General features: G+C 45.6%; 1 protein-coding gene and 1 pseudogene across 2 annotated transcripts in view; one reads left to right on the top strand and one right to left on the bottom strand.

Moving 5' to 3' along the window:
• Positions 1–5,673: 5,673 nt before the first annotated feature.
• LOC308511595 (protein FAM47E-like) lies at positions 5,674–7,275 on the top strand (the record flags this gene model as incomplete). The annotated part of the gene is made up of 2 exons (XM_081081596.1): positions 5,674–6,325; positions 6,413–7,275. The coding sequence occupies 2 exons, from the start codon at positions 5,674–5,676 to the stop codon at positions 7,273–7,275; spliced, it is 1,515 nt and encodes a 504-aa protein (XP_080937722.1).
• Positions 7,276–9,412: 2,137 nt separating this feature from the next.
• Positions 9,413–14,922, bottom strand: part of LOC308511594 (tryptophan--tRNA ligase, cytoplasmic-like) — a 111,098-nt pseudogene continuing 105,588 nt past the window's right edge. Inside the window, exon 3 of the transcript in view lies at positions 9,413–10,129. The product of the transcript in view is annotated as a tryptophan--tRNA ligase, cytoplasmic-like (transcript). The remainder of the gene's footprint in view (positions 10,130–14,922) is intronic.

Genomic DNA, 14,922 nt, shown 5'->3' with positions numbered 1-14,922 from the left:
AATCTTGTTTATCCTTTCAAAGAACCAGCTCTTGGTTTCATTGATTTTCTGTATTGTTTTTTTTTTGGTCTCTATGTCATTTATTTCTGCTCTAATCTTTATTATCTCCTTCCTTCTGCTCACTCTGGGGTTTTCTTGTTGCTCGCTTTCTAATTCTTTGAGTTGTAGAGTTAGCTGATTTACTACCATTTTTTCTTGTTTTTTTGAGATAGGCCTGTAGAGCTATAAACTTCCCTCTCAGGACTGCTTTCATTGTGTCCCATAGGTTTTGGATTGTTGTGTTTTCATTGTCATTAGTTTCCAGGATGTTTTGAATTTCTTCTTTGATTTCATTGGTAACCCAATCAATATTTAATAGCATGCTATTCAGCTTCCAGGTGTTTGAGTATTTTGGGTTGTTTTTATTGCAGTTTATTTCTAATATTATGCCATCGTGATCTGCGAAGACGCTTTTTATAATTTCAATCTTCTTGAATTTGGGGATACTTTGCTTGTGACCCAATATATGGTCTATTTTTGAATATGGCTTATGAGCATTTGAGTAGAATGTATATTCCCTGTCTTTGGGGTGAAGTGTTCTGAAGATGTCTATTAAGTCCATCTGATCTAGTGAGTCATTTAGGATTGCTGTATCTTTGCTGATTGTTTGTCTAGAGGGCTTATCCAGTGTTGTCAGTGGTGTATTAAAGTCCCCTACTATGATTGTATTGTTGTCGATCTCTCCTTTGATATCTTCCAGGAGTTTTTTTTTATGAATTTGGGTGCTCCTGCATTGGGTGCATATATGTTTACCAGAGTTATATCTTCTTGTTGTATTGATCCCTTTAGTATTATGAAGTGGCCTTCCTTATCTCTTGTTATGGCCTTCACTTTGAAGTCTATTTTGTCCGATATAAGTATTGCTACCCCAGCTTTCTTTTCCTTTCCATTTGCCTGAAAGATATTTTTCCATCCTTTCACTTTCAGTCTGTGTGAGTCCCTTCTAATGAGGTGGGTTTCTTGTAGACAGCAGATGTATGGGTCATGTTTTTTTATCCATTCAGCCACTCGATGTCTTTTGTTTGGAGCATTTAGTCCGTTTACGTTTAAAGTTATTATTGAAAGGTACTTGTTTGTAGCCATTTCTGTTTTTGTGTGGCTGTTTTCTTTCTGAGCTTTTTATTTCTTATTTTTATACCAGTCCCTTTAGCATTCCTTGCATTGCTGGCTTGGTGGTGATAAACTCCCTTAGCCTTTTTTTTGTCTGTGAAGCTTCTTATTTCCCCTTCAAGTTTGAATGATAGCCTTGCTGGATAGAGTATTCTTGGATTCAGTCCTTTGCTTTGCATCACTTTGTACATTTCTGTCCATTCTTTTCTGGCCTGATGTGTTTCTGTTGAGAAATCATTTGACAATCTAATGGGAGATCCCTTGTATGTAACTTTCCGTCTCTCTCTTGCAGCCTGTAAGATTCTCTCTTTGTCCTGAACGTTTGCCATGGTAATTATGATGTGTCTTGGTGTGGGTCTTTTCGGGTTCACCTTGTTTGGGACTCTCTGGGCTTGTGTGACTTTTTTCTTCCCCACCTCAGGGAAGTTTTCTGATATTATTTCTTCTAATAGGTTTTCTAATCCTTGTTCATCCTTCTGTTGTTCTGGTACCCCTATTATTCGTATGTTGTTTCGTTTCATGTTGTCCCAAAGCTCGCTTAGACTCTCCTCCTGTCTTTTAATTTTTTTCTCCAATTGCAGTACATTTTGGGTGTGTTTTGCTTCCTTGTCTTCTAATTCACTAATTCGGTCCTCCGCTTCTCCTAGTCTACTGTTGATACTTTCAATGGAGTTTTTCATTGCAGCTATATCACTCTTCATTTCTTCTTGGGTCTTACTTAAGTTGTTGATTTTTTCATCTGTTTCTTCTAGCTTCTTGCAGAAGTTGTCGATTTTTTCCTCCATCCGGTTTATGCACTCTAGGACCCTTATTCTGAATTCTTTTTCTGTCATGTTGCATGCCTCTGTATTACTTAGCTGCTTTTCTGGAGAGTCCTCCTTCTCTCTCCTTTGGGGGTTTCTTTGTCTGCCCATGTTTGATCTCACTGACATATCTAGACGTTGAGTCGTTCAGTGGTTGCTCCCTTGGTGGCAGTGACTCCTTGGTCTGTGGTTGCTCTTCGGGAGGTTGCGGTAGCAGCTGCTCTTCAGTTGGCAGCAGCTCCTCTGGTGGGTGCTGTTCACAGCTGTGGTGGCTCTTCTGGCTGGTGGGGCGAGGTTTCACGTACAGCTGCTGTTCCTCAGCAGAGGGTGTGGTGCTCAGGAGGTTGCTGTTGCTTGGATCTGCTGCGTTGTTTTAAAGGCACAAAATACAACACAACAAGGCACCACGTACCAGGCACTATACACAAATATATTCACGACATTCATAACCCCAAATAAAGGTGACCACCTGAATTAAGAGAATTAGGGGATAAGGAAGAAGGAAGAGAAAAAGATAAAAGAGAAAAAAGAAAAGAAAAGTAGGGACCAAAAAAAGGAGTGCAAAAATGAAATTGGGAAAATGAAGGGGGGAAAATAAAAGCGAGAAAAGAAAAGAAAAGAAGAAAGAAAAGAAAGAGTGAAAAGAGAGAATGAAGTGGAAGAGGGGAAGAGACTTTTTTATATGAGGAGAATACTCCTATAGAACAGCTATTAATCCCAACAAATTCCAGCAACAGCTCCCTGGAGATGAATGCAAACTAGAAACAACCAATAATATAACGATGAAAATAGAATGGAGAACACTAATCCCAAAATAAAATAAAGAGAAAATAAAATGGCACTTTAAAAAAAAATGGTAAAATGGTAGCAGTAATAATACTGGTTAAAAATAAGAAGGTAGTAATTAAAAGGGTAAAATCAGGTGATGGAAAAAAGAAGAAAAAAAAAAGAAGAAAAGAAAAAGAAAAAAAAAAGAAAAAAATTGGTTTCTTAGTTAAAAGGTGAAAAAAGATAAAAAAAATGGCAGTAGTGAAGGTCCTTCGGTTCTTCTATTCTTCAGTGTGGCTCGCCTTAGACCTGCCTGGTATTCAGGAGAGTGTTGAGTTTCCCTGCGATACACTGTTCCTCTGTGTTGTAAACCACAGTCCTTATTTTAAAGCAAGCCGCATTTGTTTCCCAGACTGCCTTATTTTGTGTTTAGCAAAGAGTCAGTTTGTGGGTCAGCCTCTGGGTAGCAGCGTTCTGGGGTTGGCCTCTGAGGTTATAGGGCCTCTCTGTCCAGTGGAGGTTCACTGCCCAGAGCTGGCTGCGTAATACTTAGTTACCTGCGCTGTGTTGTTGCTGGGATTAATAGTGAACTTTTAAAGGGCTTTGAATATACTGGGCATTACCTTCAGGCTACTTGTCATTTTTCCTATGAAAATGTCACTTCGTTCGTATCCCTAAACGGAGATATTCTCCCTGTGCTTCATACTGCAGGAAACAATAATATTAATATTAATAATGATATTAATAATAATACTAATTTACAAGCAACGATTTCTAGAATAGATTGAGTTCCCACTGAATCGTGGTCACTGATTTTCTATTCCTTAGCTTCATATTTTAATTTATACCAACCATCTTAATTCATCTTAGCTGTATTAATATATTTAATGCTATTTCATTGATTTGCAATTTCAGCCTGCTTCACTTAACACTTACTCAGAAAGAATGTACTTCAAAGGTGATGTCTGAAGAAAATCTTTAAAATAATCAGATGGCAAAAATTGATGGGAAATTGATTATAGGGAAAATATAGTGTTTGTATCTTTAATTGCAAGAGTTTGAATATTGGACACACTGCCTCATACAAAAGGAGAACTGAACCAATGTGTGCTGAATAACTAAATGAATAAAAAATGTATTTGAGGACAAGATTCAAGTTGCTGCCTTGGTTGAAGAATTACATCTAATCTGCAATTTGTGTATTAGTGTATCATTGGCTATGACCAAGAAAAATCCATGCTGCATTGAAATTGTAAAACACCTAATGTTATATGCTAAGAAGTTTATTATTTATTTTTTGGAAGTTGAAGTAGATGGTTATCCTGAGAATTAGGGAAAAAAGTAAAATAGGTTGGTATGGATTTTAAAAGAGGCATTTGTTTCAATAATGTCGGTGTGATCTACAATTTCTAATCATGGAGAATAGCAAGAATTGACGGTACCAGGAGATGGACAGCCCGACTTCACAAAGGGCTGTCCATCTCCTGAAGATGTGAACACTCATGGCCCTCGGGCGGGCTTTCTCCCCATGATAGTTCGGAAGCCGTGGTAGACCTTTGCAAAGGCAGACTCACAAATTGATGGAGATGAAACAAAAAAAGTTGATCATATTTTCTCTTCTGGCCAAAGTAGAGTAACAGGTATCAGATTTATGCCCTGGAGCACGTGAAAAAATAATGAAAGAAAATAAGATAAAATTATGAAAGACACTGGACATCAGGAAGCAGGGACAGATGCCTCACAGATAGGAAATAAATGAGGTGACTCCTATGATGGCTCCACATTCCTTCTGTTTCTAGGCCACAGCTCAGAGAGGTCACGCTATGTAAAGGAGATGGAGCTAAGACACCACAGAGAACAAGGTGGGTAGAGATCTCAAGGCAGACAACCAGAGAGCAAAATGAGAGAAAGAGACGGAACTCTAGAATCTTGCACCCCACAAGAATGATTCAGGGGATTACTGATCAGCTCGTGTGTGAATATTAGAAGCCAGGAAAGAAACCACTGGAAAGGATTCTTGATAACTGATACTCACACAGGGCCTGCAATAGTGACCTTTACTGTCAGCCAGACTAGAAGATCTCTAGATGCACAGGCATTGAATAATTTACATGGAAGGGTCTTGCTTCAGTAGTGAGGAACAGTTAATTAACCATACCACATGGTCTAACAGTATTTAGCCATGTACTATCACAGGGAACTGCTCTGGTTATTTAAATCAAATCTTAAAAAGGATCCCAAAGAATCAAGCTCTTTCCAAGAAACACAACAGTATCTAAAAAGGGCAAATATTATTTGTAAAAAGAAAATGGATGGTGAACAACACATGGGTTTTAAGTAAAGACAGGATCCATAGTAGGGCACTGACCTATCCTTTGTCCTCAGGCTTTACTATGGCACTGTTTTCCTGATTATGTTGAAATGTTACCTTAAAAGATAATTGATCTTGATTTCTGAGGGGGATTTGGGGTGCCATCTTAAGTTGTATACCCAATGCCTCACTCACTTCACCCATATTTGGGCAGATATCAAAACCTGACGGCTGTGAGTACATAGAAAAAACATGGTTCTCAGAAGCTCCCTCCTTTCAATTGTTACCTATAATTTATCCAGGAGAAATGAAAGTACTTGTATGAAGATGTGAACACGTGAAATATTCGTGACCCCTTGATTTCCAAACAGCTTCAAACTGGAATCAGTCCAAAAGTCCATCAAAAGATGAATGGGGAGCTGACCTGTGGAGGAGTGCCCATACACGGGAACAGTTCTGTACCACAAGCAAGAATGCAACCTTGCCGGCCATCCCCGGACAATGCAGGCTGTGCAGGGGCACGTGCTGACCCACCTCGGGAAAGAATAAGCATGAGTCAGCACCAGGCAATGGTCTCCTAGCAACGGGGCCGCTGGGACAACAAACCCCTGAAGCCACTGGGCGCCCTGGGCCAAGGGCGCCATGGCGTGCCAGCAGTGGCCCTTACCTGAGCCCCACAAGGGGTGGCTGTTAAAGTCGGACCTGAGGAAGAAGGCGCTCATAGAGTCAGGGCTGATCAAGCCGTGGCAGTCAGGGCCGAAGCTGGACAAGAAGCCGGAGCCCAGCAAGAAGTGGCTGCTAGGGCCAGGACCGCTGGAGCCCGTGCCCCTGGGCATGAAATGTAAGCCCTGGTTCAAGGACAGGGACAGGTTGCCTTCCCGCTATCTCTCCAGGCAGAACAACAAGCTTGGGAAGTGCCCCACCTCCATGGACAGCCGGCGGTGGGTATTTGTGAAGGAGGGACTGGACGACTTCAGAACGGGCTGTCCATCTGCTGAAGATGTGATCACTCGTGGCCCTCGGGAAGGCTTTCTCCCCATGATTGCTCATAGAATTCCCCGCCCTCCGCCCAAAAAGATTCACAGGCAGCCGCCCACGGGAGCGGACCTGTGTTCCAAGCTCTCGCCAGCCCAGCGAGCACGGAAGGCCTTTGTAGAGAACATTGAAGCCAGCCTGACCCAGCATTCCTTGGTTAACTGCCCGAACCTGGAGGAAGCTCTCCCTCCAGACCTCCTGCTCAAGGTCCTGGAAGTGCTAGATCCTGACAGGAAGATGGAGGACACGTGGGCGTATTGTGAGGGCACCAAGGAAAGAAAGAAGACCCCCACACACCTGTGTGAAGAACATCCTGAGGAGGTCAACCTGGAGCCTCCCCAGGCAGTGAACCTGGAGCCTCCTCAGGCAGTGAACTTAGAACCTCCCGAGGCAGTGAACCTGGAGCCTCCCCAGGCAGTCCACCCCAAATCTGCCTGGAAGCTCAACCTGGAACCTCCCGAGGAGGACAACCTGGAACCTGAAGACCAAGCCTACGTGGAAACGGCCAAGGAGAGTCTCCAGTCATATTTATTCAGTTTGTTTCCTGAGGAAGAGACAAATGCAGCATGCACAATGGATATCCCCAAGGATCCTGGGCTCCAGAAATCAAGAAGAAGAATTCGTGAATTCTGCAGATGGATCGATGATAATTTTGGAGACATAGGCATTGATGAAGAGGACCTCATGAAACAGTTTCAAGTTGAGTTAGAGGTCCCACTCACCCATAATACAGTCAAAATAAAGAAAATAAGCCAGCTTCCTTTGAATATAAGGCCCTGCAAACAGCTAGATGACATACAGCAGAGAAAATTCTCCCTGCAGGAAGGTAACTGGGAAAGGAAACTCCGCAAACAACAAGACCCTTATAAACCCAAACGGGAGAAGATAAGGTATGGAGCATGGTACCTGGACCCCAAATCCTGGAAAAAGCTGGTCAATGACCAGCCCTTTCCCGACCCTAAAGCCGTCCCTGACAAGGAACATTTGACCGATGGAAGGCATCTTGAACCAGACATTATTGATGAACTTTATGGACCAATTGCCTTCAAAGATTTCATTGTAAGCAAGGGCTACAGGATGCCAGGTGTGATTGAGAAGATGTTTATGAGGAAGGGATGGAACTATGAGTCTGTGAAGACTCCTATACACCGAGTAATGAAACTCCTCTCCAAACCCAAAGAGGAGGATTCAGGGGACGAAGAGGATTAGACAATTTTCTATTTACTGCTCACTTGGCTAGTGTGTCTCTCTCATTTTAACATAAGTCAGAATTCACCATGAGTGCCTCACTGTGTATGGACAATTTGATTCCACAATATCTGTAAATTTTTAACACCTATTTCTAATAAAACTTTCTGAATTAGCTTCTGCTTCAATGTGTTATGTATTTTACCAACTATGAAGTAAATATTTATATATACTCCTCTTGGTTTTGGTTGTGTTAGGAGTATTATATTTTCATTTCAATTATTCATTAAAAATGACCATAAATAAATGAATTACTTAAAAAGGATCTTGTTGCCCAGCCTATGTGGCTCAGTGGTTGAGTGTAGACCTATGTATCAGGAGGTCATAGTTTGATTCCTGCTCAGGGCACATGCCCGTGTTGCTGGCTCGATCCCCAGTGTGTGTGTTGGGGCGGGGGGTACATGCTGGAAGCAGCCGATTAATGTTTCTGTGTCATCATTGATGTTTCTCTCTCTTCCTCTCCCTCTCTGAAAATCAGTAAAAGTATATTAAAAATTATGCCAGCTACAACTTGGGATGAATTCCAAGATAATCGTGCATAATGAAAGAACTATCGCTCCGATAATACTCAATTTATAATGCATTACGACAATTATTTTGTTAAGCACAACTTGTAACCCGTAGCCGAAGTAATTTTATGCATTTTTTTAATTGTCCATGGCTACCTTTGCACTACGACGTGAGAATTTAGGAATTATCACAGAGATCATATGGCCTGCAAGCCTAAAATATTTGCTATCTGATTTTTTACAGTAAAATTTACTGTCCCCCTGATCTAGAAGGAAAATATATTCATACATATATTAAATCAATTATTCCACTCTTTAGCTGAACAGAAGATAATACATGCTCATCTATGGAATAGAATAAAGTAAAATATTTTTATAAAATTAACTATTTAGTTAGACCTTTCTGAACACTTTTCAAATCTGCCTATGACTTTTAATATTCTTAGGGTCAAAAATCCCTGAGGCATATCATCATATTTATGATAGTCCCTGTTTCTTGTAATATCTCTCCATGTGATGACTTGTCATACAGAGATTTCCCATGACTCCAAAAATGTGGGTGTTAAATGTGAGGTAAAGCAGCCTGAACATGATAAAGACAGACTAACTTCTTTCCACTGAAATGGCTAATTAATTCAATGGGATGTCCACAAAGGTAGGTTGGCCAGGAAACATGGATTGTATGTCACATATATATTCTATCCATACACCCACCACCCATGGGACCAAAATTAATTTATTTAGGGTATTGTGCTAAGGAGTCGACCCTTCACCTCCATGAAGGGATTTCCTGGGATATTCTTCTGCTTTCCCAGACTACACAGGGCACAAGACTGAATGTTTTCTTTGGTGCCTAGGGCTGCTGTTTGTTCTCTACAGCCCAGGACACCAGCAAGGCACTGCTCTTTGCAGTCCTCCGAGCCAATCAAGTGTCAGGACAAAGGTTTCTACAAAGAACACACATTCCCCTCAGCTGCCACAGGGTGGGGGCACAGTGTCTGCTTAGGACCAGTCCCTGGAAGCAGCATGGGGAGGCTCAGGGAAGGGCAGAGGTTCCAGGAGAACACATGAGGTATGGATTTCAGGAAGTGAGCTGGAAAGTTTCTCCCACAGACTCAACTTAATAAAAGGGGCCACCTGGGGCTAATACTCAGTGTGAAAAGCAGCTTTCAAGCTGGGAGATCTCTCAGTCAAAAGCACAGCTAGCATTTCTGTTTGATTTTGGGGGGATGGGCTGAAATAGGCCTGTGCCCATTAAACTTCCTGAAATGAACACCTAGACCAAAGGCTGTATAACCATCAGGCTTTAAGGGTGTATGTAGAGTGGGATGTTGTCCAATGGAGGTCCTCCTAGGGGCAGAGCAGGCAGCTCACAGGGTGTCTTTGGAAAGGATGACACAGGGAGAAACAGTACTGACAGACACACAGAGTTACAGACACCAGGAACCGGAAGCCACGTGACAGAGCCTCTGGATAAATTATGGTTCCTTCTGTGCAGATATAAAATGGGCATTATTGAAAGTCATAGGACAGCTCTGGGCAGGGGTGGGGGTGTGTGTCAAGAATTCTTTGAATATCTCTTCCATAGCCTACTTGCACCTGGACTGGTGCTCTGCCAGGAGGGGCTGCAGGACCTGCATGAGCTCCTTCTTGAGCTCCCAGGTGAGCATGGCTCCACTGCTGTAATCCTTCCTGATCTGCTCCAGCTTGTCCTCATCCTCGAGGAAGAAGGTCATGTACATGAAGGACACGTCCAGGTGGCCATTTCCCCCAAACTGCCTGTGCTCCTCCATGATGTGTCTCCGTCCATAAAACACATACTTGTTGACCTTGGTCTTGATCTGCTTGGCTGTATCTGTGAGGAAGTGGGCCAGTTGGGGTCACTGGCACTCCTTTGGGTCAGAGTCCCCTGCAGGGAGGGGAAGAAGGTCGAGTGCAGCAGGGTGGTTTAGGATAGAAGATCCTGGGTGTGACATCTCTTGTCATCCTGAAGTAAGGATCCTGGTTGATGGCACAGGGGCTGAGGCCCTGGACATCCATCTCGCTACCGAAGTTCTGTAGGAATGAGTTACTGAAAAAGGGAGCAGCCTGGATGGCAGGAAAGCTGATCTTCCCTTGCAATCACTGTCTGCAAAGCCAAAAAATGCCTTTCACTTGGTTGAAGGTCACGTGCTTCTGATCTTCACCATATTCTTGTAGAAGTCTGTGCTCACCCCCATGTAGTCGAGGTCAGAGAAGATGGGCTTGTTGATGTCAAAGCCACAGGTGATGATGTCCTTGGCATTTTCCATGGAGTAGCCATAGGCCTGGTCCAGGGTCAGGACTTCCACAGGTACTTCTACTCATCTGCCATCTGGATGAGCAAGAGCACATTCAACATGTCCTGCAGCCACTTTGTGAAAATGAACGTAATGTGGTGGCCTACATGCATGGCTTTGGAAGAGGGGACCCTGCCCATTGACCAGCGAAACAGCTTCTTGTTTTCATAGGCATCGAGGACTTGGTTCATGTCTCTGTTTGAGAAGAAGGTGCATCTGTGCAGGAAACAGTGCAGTCTCTGGCCCCTGGCTCTCTCTATTCTGTTTATCAGCTCTTGGTCAATGTCACTTCTTCCAAACAGACAATGAGCTTGTCATAGTCACTGCCTTTTGCACTGTTCTTCTGTTCATTTCAGGGGTCCACAAAATCCATTTCAGCTTCCATGGCACCTGGACCACTAACCCAGGTGCAAGGTTCTCTGGAAGGCAGTGGCCTTGTAGCTCTCCCCCGTGGCCACGTTGTAGCTCATTTTTAGCAATAACAGCCTCTTCCCTGCAGAATCAATTTCATCCTGGGCTGCGGGGGACACTGAAGAGGTGGCCCGTGGAGTAGCTGAGATCTCTGTGCAGCTGGGCTCTTCTTTTATAGTCTCCCCCCTCTTACTGTTTCCTATTTTAAGCCCCTTTCTTCTCTTTTCTTCTTGTTCACCCCACCCTGCAGCTACTTGCAGTAAGAATTTCTTAGAAATCAACCAGTTTCTCACAAACACTTGAGCCTCTTGACCAATTCCTCATGAGACAGTCCAATCAGGTTTTGGTTGTGAGTGTGTGTATTTGGGGGAGGGTAGGTGTAGAGACCAATGAAACCCACTCTAAATTCAAACTATTAGCCGGTCATTGCATCATTAGCTGGTCATTAGCCACCCCACACTGCAAGCTGGCCTCCATTTAACCTCCACACTCACTCCCCATCTCACATCCTTAGTCTCAGTATGAGAACTGAGTTTTCATTTGTCCTCATGGGAAGAAAGGCAGACTCCAAGTGCCCTGCGGGTATTGTGCACTAAGGCAATGTTGTGAAAGATCAGTTCTGGGGTCACAGGGACCTGAATTTCCAAAGACAGCTTTGACTTTTTTTAAAAAAAAATATTTTTATTCATTTCAGAGAGGAAAGGAGATGGAGTGAGATGAAAACTTCAATGATGAGAATTATTGATCATGTGCCTCCTGCACACCCCCTACTAGGGATTGAGCCCATAACCTGGGCATGTGCCCTTGACCAGAATCAAACATGGGACCCTTCAATCTGCAGGTCAATGCTCAGTCCACTGAGCCAAACCGGTTAGAGCTGGCTTTTTACTTTTCTTTTTATTGCTGAAAGTATTATACATGTCCCTTTTTTTACCCTAGTGACCTCTCCCAGCACCTTACCCCCAAATCCTTCACCATCCCATTGTCTGTGTCCATGGGTTATGCATATACGCACATGATTTCAGTGCTTGAATTCTTCCTCCCTCCACCCTCTCCTTCTTTCCCTATGAGGGTTGCCAGTGTGTTCCATGTCTCTTTGACTCTAGGTCTATTTTTTCATCACTTTATGTTCTTAGTTATTTTTCACATATGACTGAGATCATATGATATTGATCTTTCTCCCACTGGCTTATGCAAATTAACCGCCATCTTTTTTTGGGGTTAATTTGCATACTCATCCTGATTGGCTGGTGGGCATAGCAGAGTGATGCCAATTTCCATGTTTCTCTTTTATTAGTATAGACTAGAGGCTTGGTGCACAAAAATTTGTGCATTGGCGGGGGGGGGGGGCGTGTCCCTCAGCTCCACTTGTGCCCTCTCACAGTCTGGGACCCCTTCAGAGATAATTACCTGCTGGTTTAGGCCCGCTCCCGGTTGGCAGAGGGCAGGCCCAATACCTAGGTGCAGCCCCTGGTCGGGCTCAGAGTAGGGCTGATTGGGAAGTTGGGGTACCACCCTCAGTCAAATCAGGGTAGGGCCGATTGGGGGGTTGAGGTGCCACCCCCTGTCACAATCAAGGCAGGGTCAATGGGGAGGTTGCGGATTCACCCCCTCTCATGCACAGAGCAGGGCCGATAAGGGGGTTGGGGCGCTGCCCCCTCTCACGCACAGAGCAGGGCCCATTAGGGGCGTTGGGGCTCCGTACCCTGTCACACATAGAGCAGAGCAGATCAGGGGGTTGGGGAGCTTCCCGCTATCAGGCACAGAGCAGGGCCGATCAGGGGGTTAGGGCGCCATCCCCTGTCATGAACAGAGCAGAGAGGATAGGGAGTTGTGGCCCCGCCCCCTGTCACACACAGAGCCACAGGGCGATCTGGGGGTTTGGGCGCTGCCCCCTCTCACACTGCTTCAGGGGCCAGGAGGCCTTGTGCCTCCACTGATCAAAGTCTTGGGAGGCCTCTAGGCTCTGCTTGTCACCAGGGCAGTGAGGTCTCGCTGCTCAGCTGATCCAGGTGCTAGGAGGCCTCACAGCTCCGCTGATCCCAGGTTCGGGAGGCCTCATGGCTCCGCTGTTCTTGAGTTCGGGAGGCTTTATGACTCCGCTGATCCCGGGTTTGGAAGGCCTCTCGGCTCCACTAATCCCGTTGCGGGGAGGCATATTACCCTTTCACTATATACTATAGAGGCCTGGTGCATGGGTGGGAGCCATTTCTTTTGCCCGGAAGGGTGTCCCGGATCAGGGTGGGGGGGTCCTGCTTGGGTGCCTGGCCAGCCTGGATGAGGGGATGGTGGCTGTTTTCAGTTAGTCACACCACCTACAGGGTGGGTGTCCCCCCTGGGGTGCCTGGCCAGTCTGGGTGAGTGGCTGAGGGCCGTTTTCAGGCTGTCTGGTGACTAAAGCTCCCAACCTCTCCTTTTTTTCTTTCTTTTTTTTTTTTTTTTTTATTCTGGGATTTATTTACCTTCTATGGCTGTCACTGCAGCTGAGAGCCAGCTTTAGCTCTGAGGCTCAGCTACAGCTCTGAGACCTCGGCTGCTGAACTCAGGTATCTGGTTTGTTTGGCTTCTATAATTGGAACACTGTTGCAAATCCAGCTTGGCCGGCTGGTTGAAAGCATGGTGTTTATTTAGCTTCTATAATTGCAGCATTGCTTCTTAGAGTGCAGCTCAGAGGCCAGCAGTGGTAGGTGGGGAACCTTGGCTTCCTCCATCACTGAAGCAAGCAAGCCTCCTGTTCGCTTCAGCTGCCTGGCAACCGGTCACCATCTTGGTTGGCAGTTAATTTGCATATCACCCTGATTAGCCAATGGGAAGTGTGTTGGAGGTACGGTTAATTACCATGTTTGTCTATTATTAGATAGGATAAAAAAACCAAGTGACCAACATGACCAGTCACTATGACATGCAGTGTGGCTGGCCAACCGGCCTGATCAGGGGTGGTGCTGACCAATCAACCTCTCACGTTCCCTCCCCTGGGCTGGCCCAGCCCCAATTAGCCTGATAGGGGCAGGCTTCAGGACCCCACCCATGCATGAATTCATGCACCGGGACTCTAGTCCTATCTAATAAAAGAGAAACATGGTAATTAGCATACATCCGCTACCCTTCTCATTGGCTAAACAGGGTGATATGCAAATTAACTGCCAACAAAGATGGCGGTTAACTGCCAACAAAGATGGCGGTTAATTTGCATACAGAGGCGCAATGATGGGAGGCCATAGGGAAAGGACGGTGATTGGAAATACAGGGAGCAGGCAAGAGCCGGGAGGCACGGCCCCTGGCCCTGAATGGGAGAACCGGCCATCTTTGCCCGCACCCCTGCCGGTGATCAGAGAAGCCAGAGCGGGGCACCGAAGAGGCCGGTGCCTGCCTCTTCCCTGGCCGCCCCTGCCAGGGATGAGGAACCGGAGATCCCATAGCAGGAAAGGGGGGCCTGCAGCTAGTCCCCCTGTGCGCTTGCCCCTAGGTCACTGCAGCGATCAGGGAGCAGTGAAGAGTGGTCTATAGCCAGCCCCCATGTGCGCCTGCCCCTGGATCGCCATGGCGATCACAGAGCAGGAAAGGGCGGCCTGCAGCCAGCCCTGTATGCGCCTGCACCTGGGTCACCACTGAGATCCCTGAGCAGGAAAGAGCGGCCTCTAGCCAGCCCCCCTGTGCACCTGCCCCTGGGTCGCTGCAGGGATCATGGAGCAGGAAAGGGCTGTCTCTAGCCAGCCCCCCTGTGCGCCTGCCTGTGGAATCACAGCTGCGATCACGGAGCAGGAAAAGGGGGCCTGCAGCCAGCCCACGTGTGCACCTGCCCTTGGGATCGCCGCAGCGATCATGGAGCAGGAAAGGGGGGCCTCTAGCCAGCCCCCCTGTGTGCCTGCCCATGGGATTGCCCCAGAGATCATGGAGCAGGAAAGGGTGTGAAGTATGGTACCTATTTGCTTTCTTTAACAATGGACAGGTTACTTTGATTTTCTAAATTGTATAAGTCATCCCATTCAATTGAATGCCTTATCGATTGAATGACTATTCCATTGATTGTTATCATACTGGTCTTAGAGAGCACAGTCTTCTGTAGCTGGGAAACAGGACAGCACAATTACCCTAAATTGTTTTAGTGGCCACAGGTGGTGCGTTCCAGCTGACTCAGTGGTCCCGAGACCAGGACAGCACAATTACTCTAAACTGTCGTGACAACTCAGTGGTCGGGAGACCCAAGGGCTCTAGATAATGTATACCTGTCAATTCAGTGACCCTGAGACCCGAAACTGTAATTAACATGCTTAATTCTGCTTCTGTAATCTGCTTTTTTGGGAGCCAGGTGCCACATTCCAAACCCTGGGATGTAATCAATACCTTTGTGATTTTGCCTATGTAAATCT

Source organism: Myotis nattereri (genome assembly GCF_964212035.1).
Source record: "Myotis nattereri genome assembly, chromosome: X".
In the NCBI taxonomy this organism is placed as follows: Eukaryota; Metazoa; Chordata; class Mammalia; order Chiroptera; family Vespertilionidae; genus Myotis; species Myotis nattereri.
The sequence above is the reverse complement of the archived record's forward strand: the minus strand, read 5'-3'. Positions and strand labels throughout refer to the sequence as shown.